General features: G+C 37.1%; 1 protein-coding gene across 2 annotated transcripts in view; it reads left to right on the top strand.

Moving 5' to 3' along the window:
• Positions 1–26,667, top strand: part of LOC128985449 (uncharacterized) — a 111,058-nt gene that overhangs the window by 75,711 nt on the left and 8,680 nt on the right. For both annotated transcript variants that reach the window (XM_054404935.1, XM_054404936.1), the window contains exons 3-4: positions 2,808–3,134; positions 24,160–24,222. In XM_054404935.1, coding sequence (XP_054260910.1) covers positions 2,808–3,134; positions 24,160–24,222 — 390 coding nt within the window. The remainder of the gene's footprint in view (positions 1–2,807; positions 3,135–24,159; positions 24,223–26,667) is intronic.

Raw genomic sequence — 26,667 nt, 5'->3', positions numbered from 1 at the left:
GTACATTTTGTATAATTCATCCTAAATGTATTTTGCTTTGTTTTTAGTATAAGTCGACTAAAGTAAGATTGACGAACAACACTCAACAAGTTTAAATTACATATTTTCACAAAAGATGGCTAGAGTTTCATGAAACATAAACTCGTTAAAAATTAACATCGCGATCAGTCGTTTAACGGTTTGTATTGTTCCTGTGATTGTAAAGAATTTAAGTATCATATACAATAAATTTAAAAAAAGTTACCTGTGCTAGAGTTTGTTTTTTGTTCAACCGTAATGTACAAGTGCGAGTGGTCAAAGTGCTCGCCTTCTAATCTAAAGACTGGTTCGATTCCAAAGAAATTGATTCTGGACCTCGATGTAATTATTCATTGATGAACAGTCAATTAATTAATGATTACATAATTGACTATTGAATGCAGAAGCCAATTTATATGATCCACTTGCAGCCAACATTTGATTAAAATTAACGTACAGTAGTTGAATTAACAGCTCAGAGAGTGTGATACTGTCTAAAATTATATTTTCATCCTTATCTTTTATTACTAGATAATTTATGAGGCCTCTAAAAATGCTGTAATTTCAGTTTTTGCCAGTAAAAAGTCTGCGTAAAACAGAAAAAGCAACTAATCAGCGCAATTTAGCAGTCGTTTAATTAATACAAGTATATATTTTTTCATAAAACTTGCTACAACTCTAACATGGAAATGGAATGTCTAGTAAAAATATGCTATCTAAAAAGTCGACGTTGAATGGTGGTGAAAAGACCAAGGTTTGGGCCGTTCACAAAAAAACTTTTAAAAAGGCAATGGTGTAGTTAAAAACAATAAAGCTCACAAACCAAACGTGTTCACATGGAATACAATGTCTGATAAGTAGAGTTGCAGGTTGCATGCCTGTAGCATATGCAATGATACTGCAGTAGTAGTATATACTACTGTCTCACTCGCACATCTCCCATCTGTGCTGACTCAGACAATTAATTACCCCCGGGCTCGGCGCCAACCTAATTTACTCTATCAATTATTCAATTCAATTCACTGGACGAATTCCACACTCACGCTCGCACTGTCAATGTCAAGATCTAATTCGGTGGGAAACGCTTGTTCATTCAGCCACTGGTTGTGAGCTACGCGTGCGTAATGTAGAGAAGAAAACAAAAGATGATACCACTTATTTGTAATCCATACTACTATTTTCTATTCAAAATAAGAGAGTTGTTTGTCTCACTATGAAGTTGTCACAATAGATAGTAAATATGATTGGTAAACACAGTTTGTGGATGAAATATTAAGTGTTTTCCCAAAACACGACGCTAGTAGCTCTAAACACGGGGAAATTGATCTAAATTACTCAAAAATACTCCTGGGACAACAGACTTGCATACTAAACGAATTCATATTTTCTACGTTTCTTTCCTCAACACACGCTTAGATCTAGATCCGTGCTGTATTTCCTAGTAAGTACTATTAGTGAGGTGTTCTGTTCCAACAAACAAGAGAAAATTGCTGTTTTTGGTTAAATTTTAAAAGCCCATTTAACAGGTTCACTACAGTCGTCACACTCCTCTGCTTGGACAGTTATCTAACACTTGATAGTGAATGTGTTAAAAGCTTGCAAAATGTTAAATAAGATAAATCCATTTAAGCAATCGACTGCAATCAATTTATTTGCCATACAATATACATGGAATACAGTACTGCGTTTTACCAATGACTAAGTATAAACTATATAAACACAATTTAAACTTATAGTTTTGAAGGGGCTAAAAGACAATGTACTATTTGAGTCGCCGACTGCTATGTCTTGCCATGAAGTTTACGGTTATAGCTTCACCCAACACATGAAAATTCCCTTGCAGATGAGAGGTCTTATGTGTAATAAAAATCCAGCATACATTTGATAAGTTGAATTCTCCCGTGTACACAGGTTGGTATTCTTAACCGCAGTGTTTGCATCATGTACAGTGTACAGTGTGGCAACGCAATGCGGTTACACTGCAGTGTGGTCAAGTTGGCCGCTGGGTGTGGCTAGATGCGGTTTAGTTTTGTTTACGTGGGAATCGCATTCGTAGTTAAATGTAGGCCTACCTACATAACATGTTCAGAAGTCTTATGTAATGCAGATTCCAAGCAAGAAGTGGAAGGTTTTTAACCCATCAATAGAATAGGATTCGATGTCTTTCTGAGTAAAAATGAAGGTAAACTACTGTCAACATTTGTGCATCGTCTAAGTTACATATAATAAACTTTGCCTATCACGATATATCCATTGCTCTTGTTATTTATTTGTGGGCTCGTGGCATGCAAGGAAAATGATTCGACGCTATCAGCAGAAGATGACTGGTGGTTGTTTGTTAGTCAGCAGTCAGCAGTGTTACCAGTTACAGCGATGAATGCCCTCCTCTCAGCATTTGTCTTGTCCAACAACAGAAGATTCATTGTGTGCCAGTTTGTTTGGGCTTTTGAGAGGGCAATTGCCGGGTTATGAATGACGTGTTGTTTGAGAGTTATTTTTCAACCAACAATATTGTACTGCGTACGTAAATAAGTTGGGAGGGGCACTTCTGATACCCTAATTATACAGTGTATTAATATGTTACACTAGCGTATTTGATTATCTGTGAATAATCTGATGTTCCCTAACAACTTTTAGAAATATGTATGGATTGTAATTATTTCATGTCACAGTTCACAAATGCATGACTGAAGTATTATTTTCGTCTACTGGTAAATCATGTACAAGTATGGTGTTAGCCTCTTTTAACACGTAAACATTCATATATTTACCCGACTGTTTATTTTCAGGAGTTACAACCAACAATAAACGGCGACGCCGCGAAAGAGGAAGTCGTAGAGGAGAAGAAGGAAAAAGAAGAAACGGAGGCAAAGAGTGAAACGGACGAGAAGAAAGATGAAAGCCTAGTAAACGGTGCTCCAGAAAGTCCAGAAGACAAGGACAAATCCACAGACGAAGCAGCGACGCCGGAAGGCAAAGAGAAGAAAAAGAAGAAGGAAAAGAAGAAGTGGAGCTTCAGGTCGATCAGCTTCTCGAGGAAAGACAAGAGCAAACCGAACGTGAACAAGGACGAGGCGAAGAACGGAAATGTGACCAAAGAGGAACCAGTAGCAGAGGTAAGCTGTAGTTATTTGTTTTTAGAAACCTTTCTATCTATATATGCATAAAAATGATGCAATGATGACAATGACGTGCAATCTGAAGTTTGGTACAATCTGCCAGACTGTCATGTGGCGAAACTGGATCTGATGCAGAGCTAGTAGCAATCAGTTTATTATTCAGAATTAGAATAGACCATACAGTGGTGTTTTTTCCCTCTACACTCCGAAATAACCGATCGATGTGTATTTGATTGTTATCGAATTCAATGGAGCTTGCCACGATTTATCTGTCACAATACTGAACTCAATGCAGTGTCACATAGCCAACTGTAAAATAACACACCCACTAATTCGCAAATTTAGTAAACTCGCGAACTATGTAGAAAGTACGATACGATCTAGGTGGCATTCCCACTCCCACGTGTTCTGGGAACGTCCAACAAAGGCGCCCGAACACACAATTGTAGGCCACTGACAATGCTGATGCCCGTGTTGTGTTGCCCAGCGCGTGGCTCAAGCCCCGAAATGCCCAGTCACGTCTCTGCCCCCCAAATCACCGGCCCCGCTGGCCCCTTGTCTACCGTCTATCATTATCTCCTCTATTCGGCTCTCGGCTCTGCTACTACTTTCCAACTTGAGGTTTTTGCCCTCGGTGTTTGTTATTGTGTATGATTAAACACGTGGATGTGTTGTGTTGGTTATGTGTTTTTTGTTTGAATGTAAACGGTTTGAATTATATTTAGACTCAAAGTCAATGAGCCAACACACTGCAGAGATGTGTTTACTCTTTAGTCACCCAGGGTTGTTAGTCGTAAGGTAACCTATGTCAAATAAAACGGCTGGCATTTGACCCTACCCATAACTCTGGTAAACCTGATTTGTGAAAGAAGGAGTTAGTGGATGCATGAGTAACCAACCTTCAATCCTTCAGCGTGTGCACTAAATATCCTGCCTGAGTCATCGAAGGTCATGTTGAATGCCAGCACTCTCACTGAGAAGTTCTCGTCACTTTGACGGTTGTTCGTCGTACGATGGCTCATAGGCAATGAATGAGAGCAGTTTAGTAGGGTGAAAAGTGGTCGGAGAATAATATATAAGGAGACTAGCCGACCTGAATATTAGCAATCACAGAGATATGTTTTGAGCGGTTTTGTGTCACTGAGCGTCATTGATAGCAAAAGGCTGATTTTCATAATGTATCTGACGACAGTGACGACTGGATGCACGAGTCATCGAAGGTCATGTTGAATGCTCAGTAATTCTCGTAGACAGTGACAGTAGTGATAATTAGCCTATTAGCTTGTACTGCGTGTCTAGACTCTCAGTCGTTGACTCAGCTCCAGAGGAATGTCAAGGTCTCCCGCCATCATCGCCGCACCGGAAGCCCCCCGGCAGTTTGCCGCCAAAACCTCGCTAAGTGCTAAATACTGTCCATCCGCGGCTTTCAACCGCGCTATAAACACGTCTTGAAGCCGCGACTTGACGATTTACGACCTCGGTTTTATGACTGGAAGCGCCGCCTAGCAGCCTTTTGGCACGTGAAAGCGAACTCTAGATTTGGGAGTTTTTGGAGATGGTTTCGCACCAGGGTGTTTTGAATTTGGAAGATTGGATAATTGTTGTAAAGACAAACTAGATTCGCCCAAATATTGCTCAATCCATCTCTATAAGAGATGATTCTCATTATCTCACATACACCTCAAACACATGCTGATCTTTCTGAATTCAATTTCCATACTGCTGTTAGACAGTAATGTAATTTCTCGTCCACTTTGTAGAAGACATTATCAGTTGTAACAAAACATAACCAATGCTTAATAAGCAATAATACTTTACCTCATGATGTTAAAGTACCCCGGATCTCACTATTACGACACCTTAGCGCCGTGTTGTTGTGATGGAGTGACAGATGAGCCCGAGTTGTGGTCAGCCTGCGGTCACCCTAACACTGAGGTCATCCAAGGTCAAGCAGCCGACACTAGACACTAGACACTAGACCCGCCCACTGCCACAGTCTAGCAACAGCTGGACCAGGCTGTCTGTGGTCATTGCACATCTTTTAAATATTTATATTAGCTGGGTGTGGACGGTGTGTTGTTGTCCACCAACAGGTTTCAAGAACTTAAATTCACAACACGAAGTTAGAAACTAGTTTACAGTATCTGTACTACTCAAAATCTTAAGCAAAATAACAATTTTAACAGCTAACTTTTAACATTGAAGAAAAACTCACTGAAAATACTACTCCTACCTATGCCTACTTAACACGTTTTATTAACAGTTACTTTTTGGAAATATTCCTAAATTATCAAGTTATAGTCTTAACATATCCTGCAGTTTAAAGTGTACTTAGAAAGTTTTTACATCATTCTTTTCCTTGACATTGAACGTGATTAGGCTGAATTTAAAAGATTTTATACTGGCTAAATAATATATTTACAAAACATAGACGAAGCAAAACTGTTAATATACTGTTTAATTCATCTAAAAATGTTTATAGACGAGCAACGATAACATTGCCTCTGAATTTGCAAGCCAGGGTCATCAGCGTGGGCAACAAAATTACACGCAATTAAAACAAAGCTTTTTGACGCGGTGGGACCCTCGTGGGGAGGTTAACTGAAATTGCGTTATTCCAACATCACAATGGCGTAATTACGCTGAAATTGGGTTGAATCTTGGCTCCGTTCCCGCCTTCACTTGCCATATTACATCCATACCTTACGACAAAGGGACAAACATCATGGCGGTGCTGTCGGACATTTGCTGGATTTATCAAGTCACACTAGAGTGTTTAAAGCTATTTAAAGAATATATAGGACATGCATAGTTCAGATTGTGCCAATCTTAGCATGTGGTTAACATATATTTCCTGTAAATAAGAATACACCATGTTTTGATGGTTCTGAACTGTGCCCAGTGGTCATTGATCATTGGGCTTTTTATTTCAGTCCTGTCGAAAGAAACATTTTATCTTGAGTAGGTAAAACATTTTAAAAATCATTTCAGCAACAATTTATTCATATTTGGGCCAAAATACGTCTTAGTTACGTACCTATATCATGATAATCGATTAGAAACGAAAGAGTGTTGAAGCAATTACTACGGAAATTTTGACCTCAGTACTAATACTCGCCGGTAGATCTACGTCATCAGAGTTTAGAAAGAACTTAATAAAAGAAATGTTTCGTTTCGAGTCCATTATATACACAAAGTATGTTTCTCAATATCGTTATAGTCTTTTCTGGAGTCTTTATGTGGAGAAACAATCCCGCATGCGCCACTCCTTGTAGCTTCCACGAAGTACTCGCCCAAGACGTTGTTGACTGTTGTACAGCTAATGACTTATCTGTGTCCACCGTGTGACGTTTCCTCCTCAAACTCTTCATTCCCGTGACGACCAGGAGTCCTGGAGTCGTCTGGCGTCTGCAGTCCATCCTGCCACTCCCTCGGCAGGACGGGGCAGTTTGATTAGCTCTGCATTGTGTTCGCCTACAACAGTTCTAAATGTTAAGTGCTTAAGGTGAAAATGTTAGAAAGATGTCTTTGAAAGATTTTTTATATTGAGGGGTACTTTCGTATCGTACATCTCGACTGAAGTGACCTCGATTTGTATTTATACATAGTGTAAAGAGTGGTTTTAATTTTCCACTGTAAGTGAAACACCATTTGGTTAAAACTGATTTTTATTTTTCGTGATGAAAATAAGCCAATAACCCTCAAAGTTACAGATGGATTAATCTGTTCAGATTTAGTTTATTGATTCTAAACCAACTTAAAACCCAATCTTCTCGTTTTACAAATTACCTAACACCATTAACACAAAATTGTTAACGCCCTTTGTTTTGTTGTTTTCTTTCCTGGAGTGTTACATTTATTGTCCCTTCTCTCACTTACCACTATCTTAAAGTGGCTTTGTGATTGGGAGCATAATCTTACAAAACCTTCCTACCAGTTTTCCAAACTCGAGATAGAAAAACAAAACAAAACAATACCCACACGAATGAAATCGATTGTAAAAAATACGAGATTCACAAGTCCGCATATTATTCGCACAATGAAGTGTAGGTCCATCAGTTTTCAACCCTACCTCCAGCCTATAAATTAGTGCTACATAATGAGTGAATGGTAATTTAAATTCCTCTACCCCTAAAGTATACAAATTAGCAGCCTTAACACGTTTACCCCGGTGATGTCAATATGTACCACTTCTCCCGCTTCCTCCATTTACTCACTCAGGCCGTTTTATGGAAATTCTTCAATAAAGTTTTCCACCACCCGACCCTGTACGTGGACTGTGTATTGATTTTGACGAGCCTGCTCGCTTTGTACACGCATTGATAGAAATTTGTACATGTATTTTTCTTCATCAATGTATTTTATGTTCTTCATTTTTTACATTAATTAACTAATGAAAAAATTTCAGCAGCCCACTTGTCCGTAGCCTACGGGTCATCTTACGAATTATTTCACGTAAATTTATTAATACTCTCCGTATTTGTTCCCCGTCGCAAAGTTGCGGCAATTTTTTTGACGGCTTATCAAGCAAATCTTTACCCAACGAGTTCTACAGTTTAAAATACCTCCTCTCTTTACTATCCATCGTTAAATGTCAGAAAATAATATTTACCCACTATTATCTGTGTGTAGTATCTCTTTTTGTCGTCAAAAAGTTACTTTTCGACTTTTTAATCTGTTTAGTTCAATATATAAGTGCGATTAACATTATAAAAAGGTATGGATGAAGACTGGAGCCGAGAGCAACAGAGAAAACACAGGTGTGCGCCGGACAGTCTAAGCTAAGTAGAAGGCGCAACTCCTCTCAATTACATCAACTTTGAGCCTATCCATTGTAATCTCACCTTCAACCTTACTCCTTAATCCACCTCTGCTATCTTAAAAATTTACCTTCTGCGTTGTTTGGTTCATTATCTACATTTTACAAGTTTTTACATTTACCTCATTATTTGTGGAATGGTATTTTTGAGGTTATATTATGTTAAGGTAACGGTAAATATTTCCAAAATATTCCAAAATATTTCGGAACACAGCAATTTTTGATAATTTGTATATATCGCTTGTATATTGTAAGCGAAGATTATCATAAACTCACGAAACGTCCAGAACCTCGTGTCTTCAGAAATGTTTTTTTGGAAGGTGTTTAATGTTTATAGTCTAAAATCAATCTGTTTTAAGTTTCACCCTTAAGAAATGTTTTTTTTTATAAAGTTTCTAGTCCGAAAGTCACCAAACACAATTTACCGACCCAGGTCGTAAAAGTTGGTTATGGCAGCCAGTTATGTTAGAAGTTCGCTTACGGCGATATAAAAATGTATTAGAGGCCGTAAACCGAGTCTGAAGTAAACTTGGACTCACGCTTCACGCAATTTCCCATTTTTCAATAATTTTGACAATATCGTGTGTTTTTTTATTCGTTACCTATGTAAACATTTTTTACACTAGACCTTAGTTTTCCACGACTTAATATTTTGTCCCCCGAATCAAAGTTTTGCTCAAACTTGAGTCAATGGTCAACTCAACAATATAATTTTTAATTTCAAACCTGGTTACAACTTAATCATGAAATGAGATGTCAACTTCTACAGATGGTCAAAGTTTACGTCCACTGCGCTGCGTAGTAGTCCTATATGACGCGCATGTTGCTTGGTAACACTAGTAGCTGCGCAGTAGCACCAGACCACACCTACGGCGACAACTACGTATTTTACACTATCACATTCTCCACACTCGTAGTCTAGTGTTACAACCGCATGTCTCAATGTTGTCTGTGTTACGTCGTACAGCTTCGACCTCCAGAACCAACAGAAACATCAACGTCGATCATTGTGGAAAGATGATAGATTTGTCTGACATGTATCCATTTTTAGGTTAAACAGTGTAAAAAGTATGTATTCCTTACGATTTATACTTTGTTACCAAAGAAATGTTGTTCTAATTTCTATAAGTCTAACGCTTCTTAGCCAGCTAAAACACGTATTATCTAAATCGGCCCCTCGGTATCTAAATAGCCTCTGTGTTGATAGGTCTCTGGAGCCGGTCACGCTTGCTGACGATTTGTTAACTTTCTTTTTCACAGCCACAGTTAATCTTCCTGATAAAGTTTTCCACTAGGCGTTCGTGAAAATAATGCTTATATTATAATTTATTTATAATTCATTGGTTAGTGTTAACTGCTGTGATTATATTACAGTTTCAATCCTAATTAGAATCTTGTAATTGCAAGATTTGCCACTAAAACTCGACGTATTCTCTTGAGATTAACGGACAATGATCCTGAGATTGAGGCCGATGAGTGGACGGAAATTGAGATTAAACCGGCGGAAGATGAATCACAAGCCCAAAGCGTTGTGTGGGCGAGAATCATATCATTCAGTGATATATGTTGGAGAATTCTGTCCGAAAGAGGCTATTTGTGTGATAAAATCAAGCGATCGGTGATTTTAAAACTTAGAGATGGTTGGTTATTGGCTAAAAAAAACTACAAAAATTACGAAAGTTATAAGTTAAAGCGTTTTTACCACACATTTATAAACGAAATGTGAGAGACATGGTGTTTTCTAAAGATGTTTATTAATTACAGCTGTTTTTATAGTGTCGGTTGTAACCTTTTACCATAGTGTTCTATGGTTCGTCTTGGTGGGAAATAAAATTGTATTGTTACGAACAAAATGTTAAGTTACATAGAAAAAAAAAACATGAATTAAACCATGTTTGCGAACATAATTGTTCTAATTTTTCACTTTACTTCCTTATATATTTTTATATACACGCACGATACACACAATGTTATTGTTCTATTGTGGATTAGTCGACATGTAGTGTATGAATCTCCCATAACGTTGTTTTTTGCTATTCAGTGACTTATATTCAAGTGATTATTTGCCTGAGAGAGGTTTTGATCAACAAACAGTTGACAGGGCTGTGGGGCGACATTCAGTGTAATTTGCTTGTCAAGACGAGAACCGTCCTATCTTCAGAGCCCATTTACGCTGATTACAAGCAACATTATAGAGGCTGCGAGAGCTCGATTTACATCATCTACAACCGCTAACAAGGCCCAACCGCTGCTGCTACTGTTACAACTGGGGGTAATTAGACTAAATGTCGTGGGCGTTCAGAAATATTAAATTACAATTGTATAAAAAAACGAAGCGGTTTCCTCCGTGTATCTGAGAGTATGTTTCGTGCGAACAAAAACTATTAGATTGGACAGGGATGACATTTTACAAAAATGTTGGTAATTATTCAGGCCAACGCACGTTTCTATTTCTTAACCTTAAAATGACCCACAGGTGTGAAAAGTTTTAAAGTGGAATTTCCATGACAACCATATAAAAAACTACAATAATTACATTGACTTTGTATATGTAAGTTGTAACAAGGCAGATTGAATTTACATCAAAGAGAGTTTTTTACTGAGTTGCATGATATTGAGTTTGTTTAATACAATCAATTAACCTGAGTTTGTAAGGGGGACTCTACATCACATTTTCAAAATCCTCTAATTCTCTGTCTGAATTACACTATTTTTAAGTCTCATCATATCTTATTTATCCGTATATTTCGAATGAAATTCTATAGTTTATCATGACTCATGAGTATACCCTGATTTAAGATAAATGAGGTTGACTCACATCCTTTATACCTCCACGTTTGAGCAGTAACTGGATTGGATTCCCTTTGAATCAGATATAAATCCCATGTGGGATCTTCCTCTTAGCGATTCCTTTCTTAGTCATATTTAAAGTGAGCTGTTTATACCATTGTATGTGTGATCGCTTAAATGTTAGCTCACTTTCACGACAGTATGTTGTGCCGTAGAATTCATAATGTTTGTTTACTAGGTAGGAATTTCATATGAGCAGTTTAAAATTAAATTCTGCGAACAAGACTGTAATCCAACGGCAAGCTTTATTAAAATTTTTGCTTCGGTCATTCAACAGCATTTGTATACCAGCTTTTCTCACAGTATGTATATATATATTTTTTAGTTAGTAAAAGCTGTTGTTTCTTTGGACATAACTTTATCTTTGACGGTACCATACAGAATGTCTACTCATTATTCTTTCATTTACTGATGCTAGTGATTAAGATTGTGTTAGAATTTTACTCGTCATAAAATTACCAGACTTTTTGGAGTGACTTTTTTAGTTACTATTTCCTCATAGGCTACTACCACTACTATTTAGTGAAACATTCAGTAAAAACGAATAAATCACCTAAACTAACCATGCTAACAAAATGTCACTTTATTGTAGGTACCATTTAAAATCTTGCAAACACATTAAATATAGTAGTATTAGTATCACAAGGCAATAAACCCTACATAAATTACCAAACCATCGTCGTCATGTCTCTAAATTTGTCACAAATCCAATACTTGGTTCCAATATCGAGTATTTAGTTAAGGAGAATTGAGACTATTGGCATTAATTGTGCGTCTGTGTTGTGTCTGTGTTTGTCTGTGTGCGTGTGTGTGGGTGAAGCAGCAACAGGGTAGCCGCGAGGGGAGGACGGTTGCTATGGTAACTGTCTGGGGGACGCATCGATCTATCCTGAGCTGAAAACATTGACCTCTGTACTAGCTGGGCTACAGACATTGTCTCTCGCCGGCCGGCTAGTTTGATGTGGTTTTCGTGAAATGGACCTTGGTAATTTGATCAATTATTGCCTTTTGTAGCGCTGAGCGTTTCAGCGCAACTTTCGTCTGTTTGTACGGTTCGGACAATTGATTGACGAAAAGTGGTATTATTGTGATGGAGTATAGTTTTTATCCAACCAAAGAAGACTAAATTGTCTAAAACTGGAGGTTTTAGGGAATTAAATTTGAGGCAGTCGTCTTTTAAATACGAGGGCTCAGATAAATTTACTGAACATAATATTCACAATTGTGATTTTAAGTCTAAATCTTTTTACAAACTTATTTCAATACGTGTCCTTAGCTCTCACTTGCGTTATTTATGTTTAGTATAGAAAATGATTCCTTGTGTTTTGATTTTAACAAGGGTAAAAATAATAGCCTTATAAACTTACACCGCGAAACACTCCAGTAAATACGTTTCAATTAATCTTGAAAACTAACAAGGCTCGTTGATTGTTTTAGCGTACTTTTATGATATTTATTCATTAAAAAACATCATAGAGATGATAAAACAGATGCGGGTCCATTAGGGAAATAAGAAACAAAAGTGTTGATGCGACCAATTGTTGCCTCTTTGTCTCGGTGAAGCGCCTTCAAAGAATTCCACTTGACTAAGTGCTTTTTGTTGTACAACTTCGTTAAGGGCGGCTTTTATTTCTGCTACTTGTGCTCGTTTCATTTGCATCCAAGACCGCGAACTTTGTTTTGACGGTAACTGTTGAACGCTTCTTTAAGTCTTGGCGTGAAGTTGTTTTTTTTTTCAAAGATTTGTGTTAACGATTTATTTAGTAGTCGTACTAGATAGCGACCCTATGGATTTCGATCGACATGTTTCGAGTTAATTACGAAATGGACTTTTAAGAGAGTCTGAACTCAATGACCATATTCTGATATTTGACTTACCTAACCAAAGGATTAGTCCATCAAGGGTCCAGCTCCAAACTTCGACTGCTCATTTCGATGGACAAGGATCCTTATGAATTCCCAGTCTGTAATTGAAATTCCGATGTTGGTCCCTCTCCGCAATAATATTGCTGCGGCAGTTGACTTTATTCCTACCACTATAATGAAAAAATATTATTGTTTAAACAACTAATAAGTTAACATTTTTATCACAATTTTCAGGAAGTGTGAGTAGTCTTCTTTGTGATGCTCGGACATTATTTATAGCTGGACTCTTCTTTATTTTATGTTCTTTTTGCTATTGTAGGCTTATCATCTGTACTTGTTTCCAATATTCGTCACTCATTTTTTTTCGGTGGAGAAATTAATTTGAGGTCAATACTTTTCTCGCTGAGTAGGCCAGTAGGCCCTATTAAAAATTTATTGGAAACTGTTTTCCATCAATTGTGTAGCTTACTGGTTTACGCTCAAGGTATATTAAACGAGTAAGACGTTCAAATCAAGATAAGTAATGTCCATCTTAACGCTATCTGTGCACGTCTAGTTAAAAAAGTTGATGAGGGTGGTATGGGTTTCCCAATCACCAAAAAGACAGGATTAACAATGTACATACTTGTCTGTATATTTCCATTACCTCGCCACAAACTATAAGCGAGGTAATCAAACGTTAACATCGCCTAGTTTAATCTCCCCCTACACGAGGACATATTGAGCACATAAAGTCCGAGCAAGACATAAGGACTACACGCAGACGATGGACTCAGATAAGGCATGCACCTGAGGGGTGGTAAAACATCGCTTTACGTTTTATGTTCAGTGTAAAACTTTGTCCCCCGTACAAAACGTACGCCTGGACACCCTGTACATCCTGAAAACTCTTATCGTGACCCCCTGTTTGCCCGTGTTGGGAATAGCTTCTTTATGGTGTTTGCATTTTTGCCCTGTATAAGTTACGATGAGGGCCTATATATTCATTGGAGTGTTACAAATACGAACAATATTTTGATCAATGTTGGTTATCGTAAAAAGTAACGTTGAAATTCTACATTTAGCTAGCTTAAAGAAGGAGTAACTGTTAAAGGGTATATTTTTAATAAAATGTCTATTTAAAGCATTTATTGTATTTTCAAATTAAAATATTTATACATAGGACCCCTGTAACTTAACTATTTAAAGTGACTGCATGGATGTTTTTAAACAAAGTCGTAATGTATAAATATCATGATTGATATTTATGGTTATGATAATGAAACCATGATTATGATAATTGGTATGAGTATCTGAAAGTGAGAATGGACCACGAGTGTCTAACTTCACCTCTTCATCAAAATCTTTCCTATTTATTTTATTTACAAATTTAGCGTTAACTTAATGAAAAAGGAAACGTTTAATTTCATTCACTAGTAACATGAGAATTTTTATTTTTCTCGTTCTCGCTTGGAGTTTAACATATCTAGTATTTCTTCCTATGCTTCTTTGCATTCAATTAACAATGATTTATTTTGGTTGACCGTTTCAATTATGTAAGTATAAAAACACAATACTGTTGTTCGTTGTGCTGTATCGAAGTGCAGCAGTTTGCAAAGTGATAAGGCGCCGGGTAGGCAATACAAGTACAGCCGTGTACCGCGTGAAGCGTAGTTCGCGCCTTCACAGTTCACACCAACTGACTCCAACATTCCCGGGCAAATTGCTCCATTTCGACTGAGAATGAGGGAGATTGTTTGCTTTATTTCCATTTGCCCCAGAGATAGCTGAAAATGTTGTGTCATCGTGAATATTAACAGGCGCATCAGGGTCTATTTGCGATCCCTGCTGTAGATGTGCGTTGGTTGTATATTGATAATATTGATATTAAAATCTCTTCGTGATGTTTTAATTATTATTAGTTTACATTTGGCTTATAGAATATACTAGTGAATTATGGAACCTGTTATCGCCGAGAATTTCGTGTTAAAGTCTCGGTCCGGCACCACTAGGCATAATACTTTTGTTTAAAGGTTTCTAATAGTTAAAAAGTTACAGATAGAAAACAAAAATCTCGATTGAAACTTGTATTATAATGTAATGGGATGGTAATAATATGTTAGCTAACCACTCTAAATATATATTTTTCATCCCTAAAATAATTTAAGTGTAAACTAAGACAACTGGGTTAATATTATATAAACAAATCCTATAAAATATCATATATTTCGTGACGTGGCAAAAAAAAAAAAAAAACAGGTTGTAAAATAAAGTGATTAAGGCTGTACCATAGATTAAACATACTCCCTTGATCTATGGTTGTACTTGCTGCAAACTTTCTATCAATCTATGTACTAAATGATATCAAACTTGGTGTGTAAACCAATAGTTTATAAACACCAGATCAGAGCCAATAAATTCAAGCTCTTTATTTTTACAGCGTGCAGCATAAAACATCGCCTCCAGCATGAAACACTTTAGAAATGTGAGACACGTCGGGTGGGAACGTGTGACGCAATAACAATTAAATTATATCCGTGGACACGTCGTCGTCGCCGGAGTGACAAGTTCCGGAACACCCTTGGCACTTGACACCAGTCGTGGTGACCGGAAGTGGACAATGGATGGACGATTGTCACGTTTCCGCCAGAGATGAGCTTCTGTTGTGGCTTGGACCAAGGGCATGCGGGCCGATTGTCCGAGCACTCGTGAATGTGTCACTTTGGAAAGTGGTTTTGATCGGAGAGAGATTGATTTTATAACTTTATACCATGGATGGGAGACGACGAATGAATGCAGGGAAGTTCAACCAATCCTATCGTTTGACTATGGATGGAACTAGACGATTCATTCACATGTCAATGTTATGGGTGGGTATGGAATAAAAATGTAATAGAAAAACTTACTTTTTGGATTGCAAGATTGTAGAAGACGTTAGATATACTTTAAATCGGGTGCTTCAAACTCCTTTGGGCTGCTTGCAATAAAAAATGTATAGATTGTCTGGTTGTGTTGTTAAAAACTCGGCGAGTGGCCACAGTTTGGTTTGATAAAGAGATGATTATCTTTTGACCTCCAACCGGGTGCAGATGGTCCAGCCGCCATGTTGGTTCCCGACGTTTCTTATTGTTGCTCGCTGCTTCTTCACGGACCGCGCCTCATACGCTCTGACGTTTTGATTGTCGAGCCTTGAGCCGTGAATCGTACAGCTCCAATGGTTAATTAATCTCCAGTTGTTTACTTTTTGTGCCAGTAATGGCTGATGGTACTTGGAGTTTGTGTGGTTTGAGTAGTTTAAGTCCATCTGCGGTTACTGGTGTGAAGTGGATATTAGATTTAGAAATCAGTTGTGTGATAGTAAAACTATTTCTTCCTGCTATTGAACAGGGTTTTTGTACGGTTATAGTAAAGGTGAACAGAAGATATATAGGCTTAGATGAAAATGTGTGTTGTTTCATTTTGATTGAGGAATTGGGATCATCAAGCAGGAAATCGACATTTTTATTTACAACTTATCGCTCACTAACTACAAATACATTAACAATTGTGTCAAATATTTATTTTTTTTTCTCTTTAGACGTCGATACCGGTACACGTTTATTTTACTTACCACAATCGTTTATTGCGATTGAACGCTCGATTACGACAAGCGAGCATTCAAGTCACTAGGTTATTGCTGTCGGGAGAGTTGGAATCACGGGCCATGGCCATGGTCGCAGGGTTTAGGTTCTTCATCTATCATCGGGCTGTAAACAGGATTGTCCGACTGTCGGGGCTTAACCCTCATAATCCGACAGTCCGACCCCATCACAGCCCATTGTGTGCCTCCCACCCACTCGCACGCTGATTATTGAATCCAACAGACACCAGAGTGATCGGCTATTGGTCGATTGATGAGGGTAGTTCTATGCTTCTTGGTTTCAATCAGTTTTCTTTTTATGACTAAATGAATATCTTCATTTGCAAGCGTTTTAGATACTAGATTTTCAGAACAACTATCATCCTATCATCAAGGTGTCATCTGGTCTAATAGTACCTTTACCAAACATTATCTTTAAACAATGGTTTGAATTTATTTCTAAACTTCTTAGTAGATGTAACTGGTTAGGCTCTTGAGTTGTGCATTGATCGATGCCCTAACAGCTAAAACAAGTTAAACAAAATATAGTTTTTATACCACTATGCAAATTAAAAATGTTTTACATGGCACAAAACCCACACAATATACATTTATTATTCACAAAATAGCATTATTGCCTATATTATTTACACCACATCTGTTTACGTGTACACCAAAACTTAAAATTCCAAACTAGAAGTAGATAATTTCGTCAAATTGTTTGTGGTGTTGTTAACACCGACAAATTTGGTGGTGCGCATTTAATCAGCATCAATCCTATAGTTAGTAGTTGACATTGTAGAGGAGTTTAAATTAGTTGGGTGGCCATTCCAGAGTTGTGGAAGTTTGTCATTAAACTTGCCAGTGCCTTCTAGGTAGACAGTAACTTAACTTTACACTTAGACGGCAACTAATCTCTCTCAAGCACTAGTTGGCAAAGATCATAACAATAAGCCATCCCTAGAGTTGTGGGACTGTTCGCACTTTGTGTAGATTAGTTGCAAATTTCTTGTCGCGATGAAGTTGTTAGAGCTTGTTATATCACATAATGAAGAGTAGGGATTTTTTACTCGTTATTCTTTAACGATATTTTTGAAATGTTAAATTCGTTTACTACGTAGAATTAGGCGTTCCACACGTTTTTTTTTTCTTAAACCGACAATTGACATCCCCACAATATAAAACATCACTTCCAATTGCCCAACGTCCGAAACTTTGTAGGAAGATTGACAGGTCGAAATAATATATTTTGACTCACGAATGATAGTTGTTGTCACTACTGTACATACAGTTTGTGATGCAGCGAAGTTTTTAAACCCCCCCCCCCCCCCCAAAAAAAAAAAAACCTTAAAACTATGACATATGTTTTCTTGACCAGCGCAACTACAAATGCACTTCCTGCACGCGTCGGTCACCCGACACCCGGACAAACAGAGTCAGAAGGTAAACAGGCCTCCGTGTCATCCGACACCCCGGTTATCCGAGCCCCCGCGGTCTGTGTTTATCCCATATATAAACTATAACATATCGCCAGCGCCGATAGTCTGTCAGTGACGGCGTTCTGCAACGTACCTTCTACACTTCTACACTCCTTACCTACAACATGGACCCTCAGGTAAACCGGTGACAGTTAGCCTACTTTGTAATTGCTGCTTATGTTTGCATATTGTGGGTTTAATGATAAACGTGTAATTGCGCTCCGAATATGTATAAACACTTTTAGGGTATATACGTTTACCCTAAGGTAGACCTACTGTCAGTTGTGTAGTCATAAGCAGTTGCTGTTGAAGATGTACGAGGGAAGTTTTAGTTGCTGGTCCTTTTTATTTTAGGATATTGATAAGGGGGTGTACACGAGAAACGTTTGACGACACTCGAAAAATGTATTTACACTTTTTACGTCCGAATGCGAAGTACTTTAAACTTGCTAGTCCTATTTTGATATCGGGACTTTTTAGGGAAATTAAAAACATTTATCGGTGCACTACGAAGATGTATTCTCATTTTGTCTGGGTTAAAATCAAATCAACTAGATGTGTACAACATTTTTCAGTAGTGATCAATTCCGATCGGACACTCCGATTCGATTGTTGAGGTCTTTAGCAGGACCTATATATTCCCTATAGGTTACTACCCTATTGGTTACTAGCAGGACCTATATCCCCTGAATGAAGTACTGCGCTATGATTGGACTGTTTAATCTGAATCTATCACCATGCAACCTATTTAATTTGCATTTATAGTATTGCAAGGATCGTGCATAATTGATTAATAGTGTTTTTCGGTTTTTCCTGTTTAATCCGTGGAAAAAACACGTATCATGGTGATAAAGATGTTATTGTTTGTATGAGGATTGTTCGACGATTGGACAATTTGTTGGTTGTAATGAACGATTGGGTTGGATGAACGTGAAATTGAAAAATATCACAATAATTCAGAGACGTGCGTAAAAAGTTATTTTTATTTCGTCAAATAACGATTTGTTGGGAGCTATTAATGTGGATGCATAGCAGATTATTTTAACAGAGCTGTAAACTAGTTTTATTACAGTTGACTCTTAATTTCATGTTTTGCCTAGATGTTTAACTTGGTCTCACAAAAATAATATTGTTTCTTTACGAAGTTTATATTACATGTTCTGTTGTGTTGGCGGTTTTATGCAACATCTTTAGTTAGCATTTTGATGAGTACTTCTAAATTATATGGAAATAGATTAACGGAATACGATTTTTGTTTTGATACTTGGCACATTACGGCCATTGGCACGGTGAAACAAACAAATGAAAAATAATGATTTTGCAAATAGTTTTAAATTCGTAAGGTAACTGCAATAAATTATTAAAAATATTGCTGATTTATTGTATAATACTAATCAACCAAATTTGTCAGAACATAGTTTTTTCAATTACTTGTGTTTGTCATTATCGATGCTGTTGGTGTACCCACCAGCCACAAGTCTATTGTGACGGTAACGAGTGTACTGATTGTACCAGTTGGGTTGGGCACAGACTGTACCGGCAACAATGCTCAGTAAATGGTTGATTAAGACAACAACAACGTCAAATTAGAGAGGTTGAGGATTGAATAGAGAAGGCTCCCGCCGCAGCAGCCTGCGTGCTCAACGAATCACATTTATACAGCTCAGTTTTCCTTACTTTATGGTGTTGTTATCATAACACTTAACATAACGTGTATCAAATCGTATTTTTTCAATAGCTAAAACACACTTTATGTTTTTACAGTCTAACAGTGTAAACATATGTAAACATTTACATTTATTTGTAATATTTGCCTAGTCGGTTTAACTTCACAATGAAAACGCCAGAAATTGTAAATAATTAATCCAACCATTTAACATACGCTTAGCTATAATATTAGCCTGTGCTTTATTTTTTACGACCACAGTCAATTCTAAGTCCTTGATCTATGATAATACGACTCATAGTTTACAAACTGTCGGGGTTTAAATCAAAACCATAACATAACTCGGGAATCCTTATATAATACGTAATCCTTGGACCTTTTATAACCAGGTTTTAGTCGGTCCCACACCCTGTTGGGCTAATCAGGGTTGGAATGTACAGTTTTTGTCACTAAGAGGGTTGCTTACTATATCGTGGTAGTGCAGGTGTCGAATATGTGTCATAGCACTCTAGTTCCAACAGGTTTTAAGTGCTGTGAGAAGGAAATTAGATAAATAAATAATTGATCATTTAATATCCTCGCTGGGTATAGTCAAGTAAACTTACCCGGCTTTACACCTAATAACAGATATTGTTGGACTTTCAAATTGTGTAAATAAGAATTAATTTAAGTGTGCAAATTTTATTTCAAACTAGCAGAGTACCCGTCCTTCGTACGGGGTTGGCATGTAAGTAAGTATAAAGTGACATTAGCGTATGGTTTGACAGCTCCATTTAAGTAATGTTAAATAATGTTTACATTCAGGATAGTGACATCATTATTTTAAATATGATCTGTTCTAATATTCATGCAGTATTTAAATGAATGTTTGAACCAGCTGTATGGAATTGTGAAATCAAAATTAATTTGACAGTTAGTACTGCTTGTTTACATTTTTAAACTTTGTAGGTTTGTTCTTTGTTGTCATGGATACCATCAATCAAAATTTACTTTGAAATCTCTCACCTCCGATTTTTGAAAGCCCACGGGGCATAGCCCTAGGACAATATTGAAGCGGGAATAGTTCTATATGTATCCTCGGAACTGTAGCTTCATGTGTGTGCAATTTGAGCCCAATAGGTTCAGTAGTTTTTGAGATTAGCTCATACAAACACACACACACACACACAGACACCACCTCTTCTTTATAATAGTATAGATAACTAGAATATTTAGTCTTCTCTGCGTTAGTTTGACGTGCATGTCATTTTAGTAGATTCGGAGGGTTTTGGTTAAACGTTGATTATGTAGAACAACACGTATTATCTCACTAAAAAAGTAAACATGCCTTATTTTGAAGTGACTTTAGAGAAACAGTTCTATTTTCTACTCTGACTGCAAAACATTGCGTAGATTAGAAACTCCAGAAAAATAACCGTACTTAGTTTTACAATTAACCCAGTCTTTTCTTATTTAAATCACCCGTTTCATAAAGTAAAACTATATTTGGCAAACGTGACCAAAGTAAACAACGTGGTTTTTCATTATGAGGTCAATGAGTACCAAAGCCATACAAATTGTATATTTTTGTATTGATAGATTCACTTATACTCGGTTCTTGATTATTTAGACAGGCTGATGGAAAATAAACACACCAGAAGTAACTGCTGTTTAAACCTTTCTGAATAAGATGTTTGAAACAAACAAGAGAGAGTATGTTCACTGTTATGATATTTCCTTATCGGAAGACGTAGACCAGAAGTAGGTTATTGAGACCGAGTGTTGGTGTTGTGTTTACACTCGTAGAGGGTGTAAGACGAGGAGCGCGACGACCTTCACGGTGTCTCTCTCTGCCTCTCACGATAACCCAAGGTCATCTGGACACTGAACATTCCTGGCTGGGGCGATATCAGTGGGCTACACTGTTGGAATGTTTGGAGACTGAAGAAGACGTCTCATTTATATGGACCAGATGTATCCAGTCTACTATTGAAAAATAACATGGTTAAATTAAAGCTACCCACTGTACGCATGTCAACATAAAAATTGTTTCTCTTATTTATTAATAGTTAACGGAACAATTTCTTTTGGTTTGGTTTGGTCAATTAGGTGGATGGAATAAATTAAATTATGTTGTTCAGAAAGAACGTTACCATAAAAGGGATATAGAAATTTGTGCGAGTGGGTACAAAATAATTGTTTTTATATCTTCTAGTTAACGCTAAATTGTTTATTTTTATCTTTTAACAAGTACTTCGATTCTACACCATATGCAGCACGATTCTACACCATATGCAGCACGTTAGACTATACATAATATGAGTAAAATCAATAATTGCTGCAGAACCCATATACTTTTATTTCGTATGTTTTTACCCCATTAGCATTTTAACATGTTTTGCCAGAGAACAATCCAAACCCGCAAAACCTTTTCTTTTTTCTATACTATACCTTTATTTAGAGAGAATCACTAATCAATAGCCCAACAACAAATGAAAAATAGTATCTGGTTCTAGAACTGACCCTATTTATGTTCAAAAGAGCAATATTCAGTATCAGAACTTAAGGAAAACATTGTAGTCACTCAGCTATCTAGACGATTTATTCAGTAGATCCATATGCTTTTTCCATACAAGATTAAATGATACTATAAAAAGCAAACAAAATGCTGATAAGAGTACCTAGGTTTGCTGCACTGGGAGTTCAGCTTGGAGCTGTGGGTAAGCAACTCAAGGTCGAGTAAACAGAGATGGCAGACAAAGTATAAGATTACTGGGTAAAAAATGCATGACTCATTGATGCAAAAACTTCCCCAGAGATTGTGGGAGCGAATCCAGTGTAACTGATCTGATCCCCACGTGGAAACAAATATCAGTTATGTTGAGGATAATCCGAGGATATAAATACTTGCGAGTGTAGCATCTGCGACTTAGTGTATATAAATAAAAGATCTTCTGTTATGAATAATAAAGAGGTGACTTTCTTAATAATTTTTCATTAAATTCTTTGGAACCGTTGTGGGGTTGGTATTGTGGCATTGCTTTAAGAAACCCAAAATGCAACTTAAACATGAATGACTAAGCTGTTGTATGATATATTGTACGTACAAACAAAGTGAGTTTTCATCTCAAAACTTTAACTTGTACTCTACCAAAAACTAAGAACATTGACCTGAGAGAATTAACAAAGATAGTGATGTCAACATAAAGCAAACTGAGCCACAAAAATACCACTTGGAAAGATATTTTGGTGAACGTATAGTATCCATGTGTTAGGGCCAGCGTATTCCTCATCTGTCTTTTATATAGGAGACATTACTCAAATACAGCCGACCCTCCTTTCACGTTTTATTCTCTTCTGTGGATTTATAACTTGGACTTTATATTTGCTAGGCCCATATGCTAAAGTTATATACCGTAGAAAGGTTCCTTTAGGCTTAAGGTTGTTTTAATTAAATTTGAAAACCCTTTGATGTATTCAAAGGGTATTACATACATTCTTACTTTATTTTTTTTAAATTTCAATGCTAACTAATTTTAAATTAACAAAGTTATTTCATAAAATGTCTTAATATTATACAGATGCAAAACTGGAGTTAAATTAAGTAGGATTAATTTTTAATAGGGCGAAGTGTTGCCATGGGAACCCTTTTGTGTAAGAGGAATCAAATTAGTCAATTTGTGTTTAGATTAATTTTGTTAAGTTTACATTTGAGTTTCTCAAACAGATTTACATCAATAGAAAAATTGTCAAAGCAATTTTTGTTGAATACCAAATTGTTGGCTACGGTATAGCCTAAATTGGTAAATTTTACCATCAAATTGCATTCTGTTTGGGGCTTCCTCAAAAAAATACAAATTCTCGAAGTAATCTCCAACGAATATCCTCGATCACGAAATATTTGTAAAATAAATTTGCTTTGAACTATGATGCTAAACTCACACCCAGTTTTATGTTTCAAAGTCTCAACATGGAATCTGTTTGTTCGTATTGGTAAAGGACTTATTTGTTTTGTAAATGATTTGTCAAAGTATTTGCTTCAACGTTTCTTTTTTCATTAACTGCCAACGCCATGAGAATTATTAACAAATCTTGTCAAACAGTACATATTACTTTGGTTAATTGCTAAATCATTTCCTTGAACATGAAACAGTTCTTTGTTATTGAATTATTCCAAACGAATGCCCAGGTCAAGATTTAAAATTTCAACGGTACCCCTTCAATCAGCAGAGATTGGTGGGTCAATTGTGGAAACAGTGGCTGCGGATGGGTCAGGAATGTGAGATCCCACAACTATTGAGCTGGTTCTGATGAGGTCACAATACCAGGCGGAGGGAGATCAATGGTGTACAATTGGTCTATTTTGATCCGGAGCCCAATTGTGGCAGACAATGTGAATGCTTCTTGCCCACTTGGCCACCGACTGATCAAAATAAATGTCACCATTTAGTCGCAATTTGTCTCATTTACTGAGTGTCTTTCACTGGGGAATCTTGTTTGGTGGATTGTTCACTTTGTTGTTTTGTGTGTTTAAAAGGTAATAAGAGGGTAGAAATTGGTATCGATAAAATTTAGATAAGGGTATGGATTGTTTGTGAGAGCTGTGCGAAGTATTTATAATAAAATCCCTGGTGTCAATGCACAGAGGTTCTAATTTATTTTTGAACTACCAGATTGGTTTTAGAAAGCTTTGTAAATTAAGATAGTTTTACTGTTCAAGAAAATTGTTTGAGAAAATAATTCAACAATAATTTGTTTTGTTGCAGGTTGTGGAAGCTGAAGCAGCGGCAAACACAGAAGCTCTTCCCATCAAGGATGACGAGCCCAAGGTAAATATGTGGAAATAATTAAATAGTAGTAAAAAAAATCATTAAAAAAGTTGATTTGAACTCAAAAGTCATCATTATTGGTCAGGATTGTCATCTATTTATATTCATAGAGATTCAATCTAAGTACATTAAGAAAAGAATGAGATGAACAGGTAAAAAGTAACATTAATATAATATAAATACCTCGTCACAGCTCTTAAGTTTCTGTATAACCAGAAACTTCAGAGCTGTGACGAGGTATTTATATTAGTCATCAATTCAGCTCAGGGGCTAAACCATGTCTGTTGAAAAAGTAACAGTCGTCATGTTTCTAAGCTTTCCAATATGGAAAGCTTGGATATTGTTATGTAGAAAAAGTACACCACAAAGGTACTGTTTATCTGATGTATCTAAGCTATACATGGCCAGGTTAACAGCCTGTTACCTGAACTAGTAGTGTATTCTTTTACAGTCATAATACAACTAATTCAATCTTGCTGATAATTCAGGCCTAAGTGTTGTCCAGTTTCACACTTTTTTCTGGGATCAGGTTAGTCTACAGTGTTAGCAAAACGAGAGTGCCTATGGAGACCAGGTCAAGTCCCTTCAAATGCATGAACCCCCACAGTTCTTCATCGGCACTCCCGTTTTGCTAGAGGTATACAGATTTGAAGAATGATATCGTCAATATACGTGATTCAATTGATTTGATATCACGGACGATTAAACATTTAAAAAAATGACAAAATAAGTGTTAACAAAAACCATCTTCTTTATTCCATTAAAACAACAACTAAAACTCTTATTTGTTTTTAACCAAAAACAATTTAAAAACATCTGACTATATAATATTTTATCTATATAAGAAAACAGTCTTTTGGCAAAGAAATAAGAATATTATATTGAGTTGTTTTCTTTGTAAATGATTTATCATCGTACGTCAATCATCCCCCCCAAAACCCTCAATATATTTTAAATCTTCCTCTTTCTAGACCATATGTTATACACAGGTGATGCTTTGTTATGGTCTTCTGCTTCTTGTTCATCATCTTCGGCTTGAGTTGCTTCACGGAGAGTTTGCGGAAGTAATTTCAACTCCGACATGTGTACCTTAATTGGTGGATCAGACCTCAAGAGGTACACTCCCTTCCCTAGCTTGTGTTCCACTTCAAAAGGTCCAAGCCATTTCCGTGCCATCCCTGCATGCACATTTTTAAGCTTACTACTCAAGGGATGGTTTCGCCGAAGAACCAACGTACCCGGTTTCAGGTCCTGCTCTTCAGGTACATCGTTTCTCTCAGCTTCCCTCATCGAACTCTCTTCAGCTTGTCGATTCTTATGTTTGATTTGTTTCACGTTTTCTTCATGCCATGCAGTCAAATTCATAGTTTCAGGAGAGTTTTCATGCATGAAGTTCCAATCCCCAGTTCTTTTTATTTCCCGACCAAGAAAAAGTTCTGCTGGGGAGAAGCCTGTGACGCGATTCACTCGCTGTCTGATGGCAAGGAGAGACTCATGCAAGTGTTGATCCCATTTGGTATGTTCTTTGTCAAACAAATGAATCCTAAACAGCTTCTTAAGCTCCTGATTTCTCCGTTCAGTAGGATTTGCCTGAGGGTGGTAGATTGGCGTTGTCCAGTGTTCAATAGCCCATTCATTTAGATTCCGTAACCATTGTTTTGACGTGAACGGACTGCCATTATCTGTGAGAAGACATCGTGGATAACCATAACGACTAAAGACCTCTGTTCGTAGGATCTGTAGAATTCTTCCCGACGTAGCTTCAGGAACGGCAAATGCTTCGAATGCAAATGCCACCTGGTAAAAAGGTCTGTCACCACCAAAATTCCAGTCTTCCCTCGAGATGTTCTGGGATATGGTCCCATAAGATCTAGAGCAACAACCTCCCACGGCTGGTGTGGCCGACGTCCTCTCATGCTTGTACTAGCTTTTTGGTTGTTAGCCTTGGTACAGGCACAGATAGTGCAGGATTGGACGTAGTTCTTGATGTCCCGATGCATATTTACCCAGAAGAAACGACGCCGAATCGAAGTGTAGGTCTCGTCTTGTCCTGGATGGCCAGCTTCAGGGCTGTCGTGGTACTTCTCTAGAATCCTTATAGCCTGAGACTTCGGAACTACAATCACAGGAGAAGATTCTGATAGATGAGATTTGTATATAAGTAAACTGTCTTCCAAGCGAAGGTTCTTATAGCATGTCTTGAACTGGAATGGGACAGCTTCAGAATTAGTGTAACGTTTGGTTATCCAGGATTTCATTCTACTACAAGCTGCATCTTCATTCTGCCATTTCTTTACCAGTTCCAAGTCAATGTCACAATTTTCCCGTTGTGCCACCATAAGAACAGGCTCAATATGTCTTAACTTCATTGGGACTGGAACTTCCCTCTCCATGAATTCTTTGGATATCTCACCACTGTCTACCAGGTTTCTTGACAAGCTATCA

Source organism: Macrosteles quadrilineatus, unplaced genomic scaffold, assembly GCF_028750875.1.
Source record: "Macrosteles quadrilineatus isolate MER2022 unplaced genomic scaffold, UCM_ALF_1.0 Scaffold_2__2_contigs__length_208266976, whole genome shotgun sequence".
Taxonomy (NCBI): domain Eukaryota; kingdom Metazoa; phylum Arthropoda; class Insecta; order Hemiptera; family Cicadellidae; genus Macrosteles; species Macrosteles quadrilineatus.
Note: the sequence above shows the minus strand (reverse complement) of the source record. Positions and strands in the feature narration are given on the sequence as shown.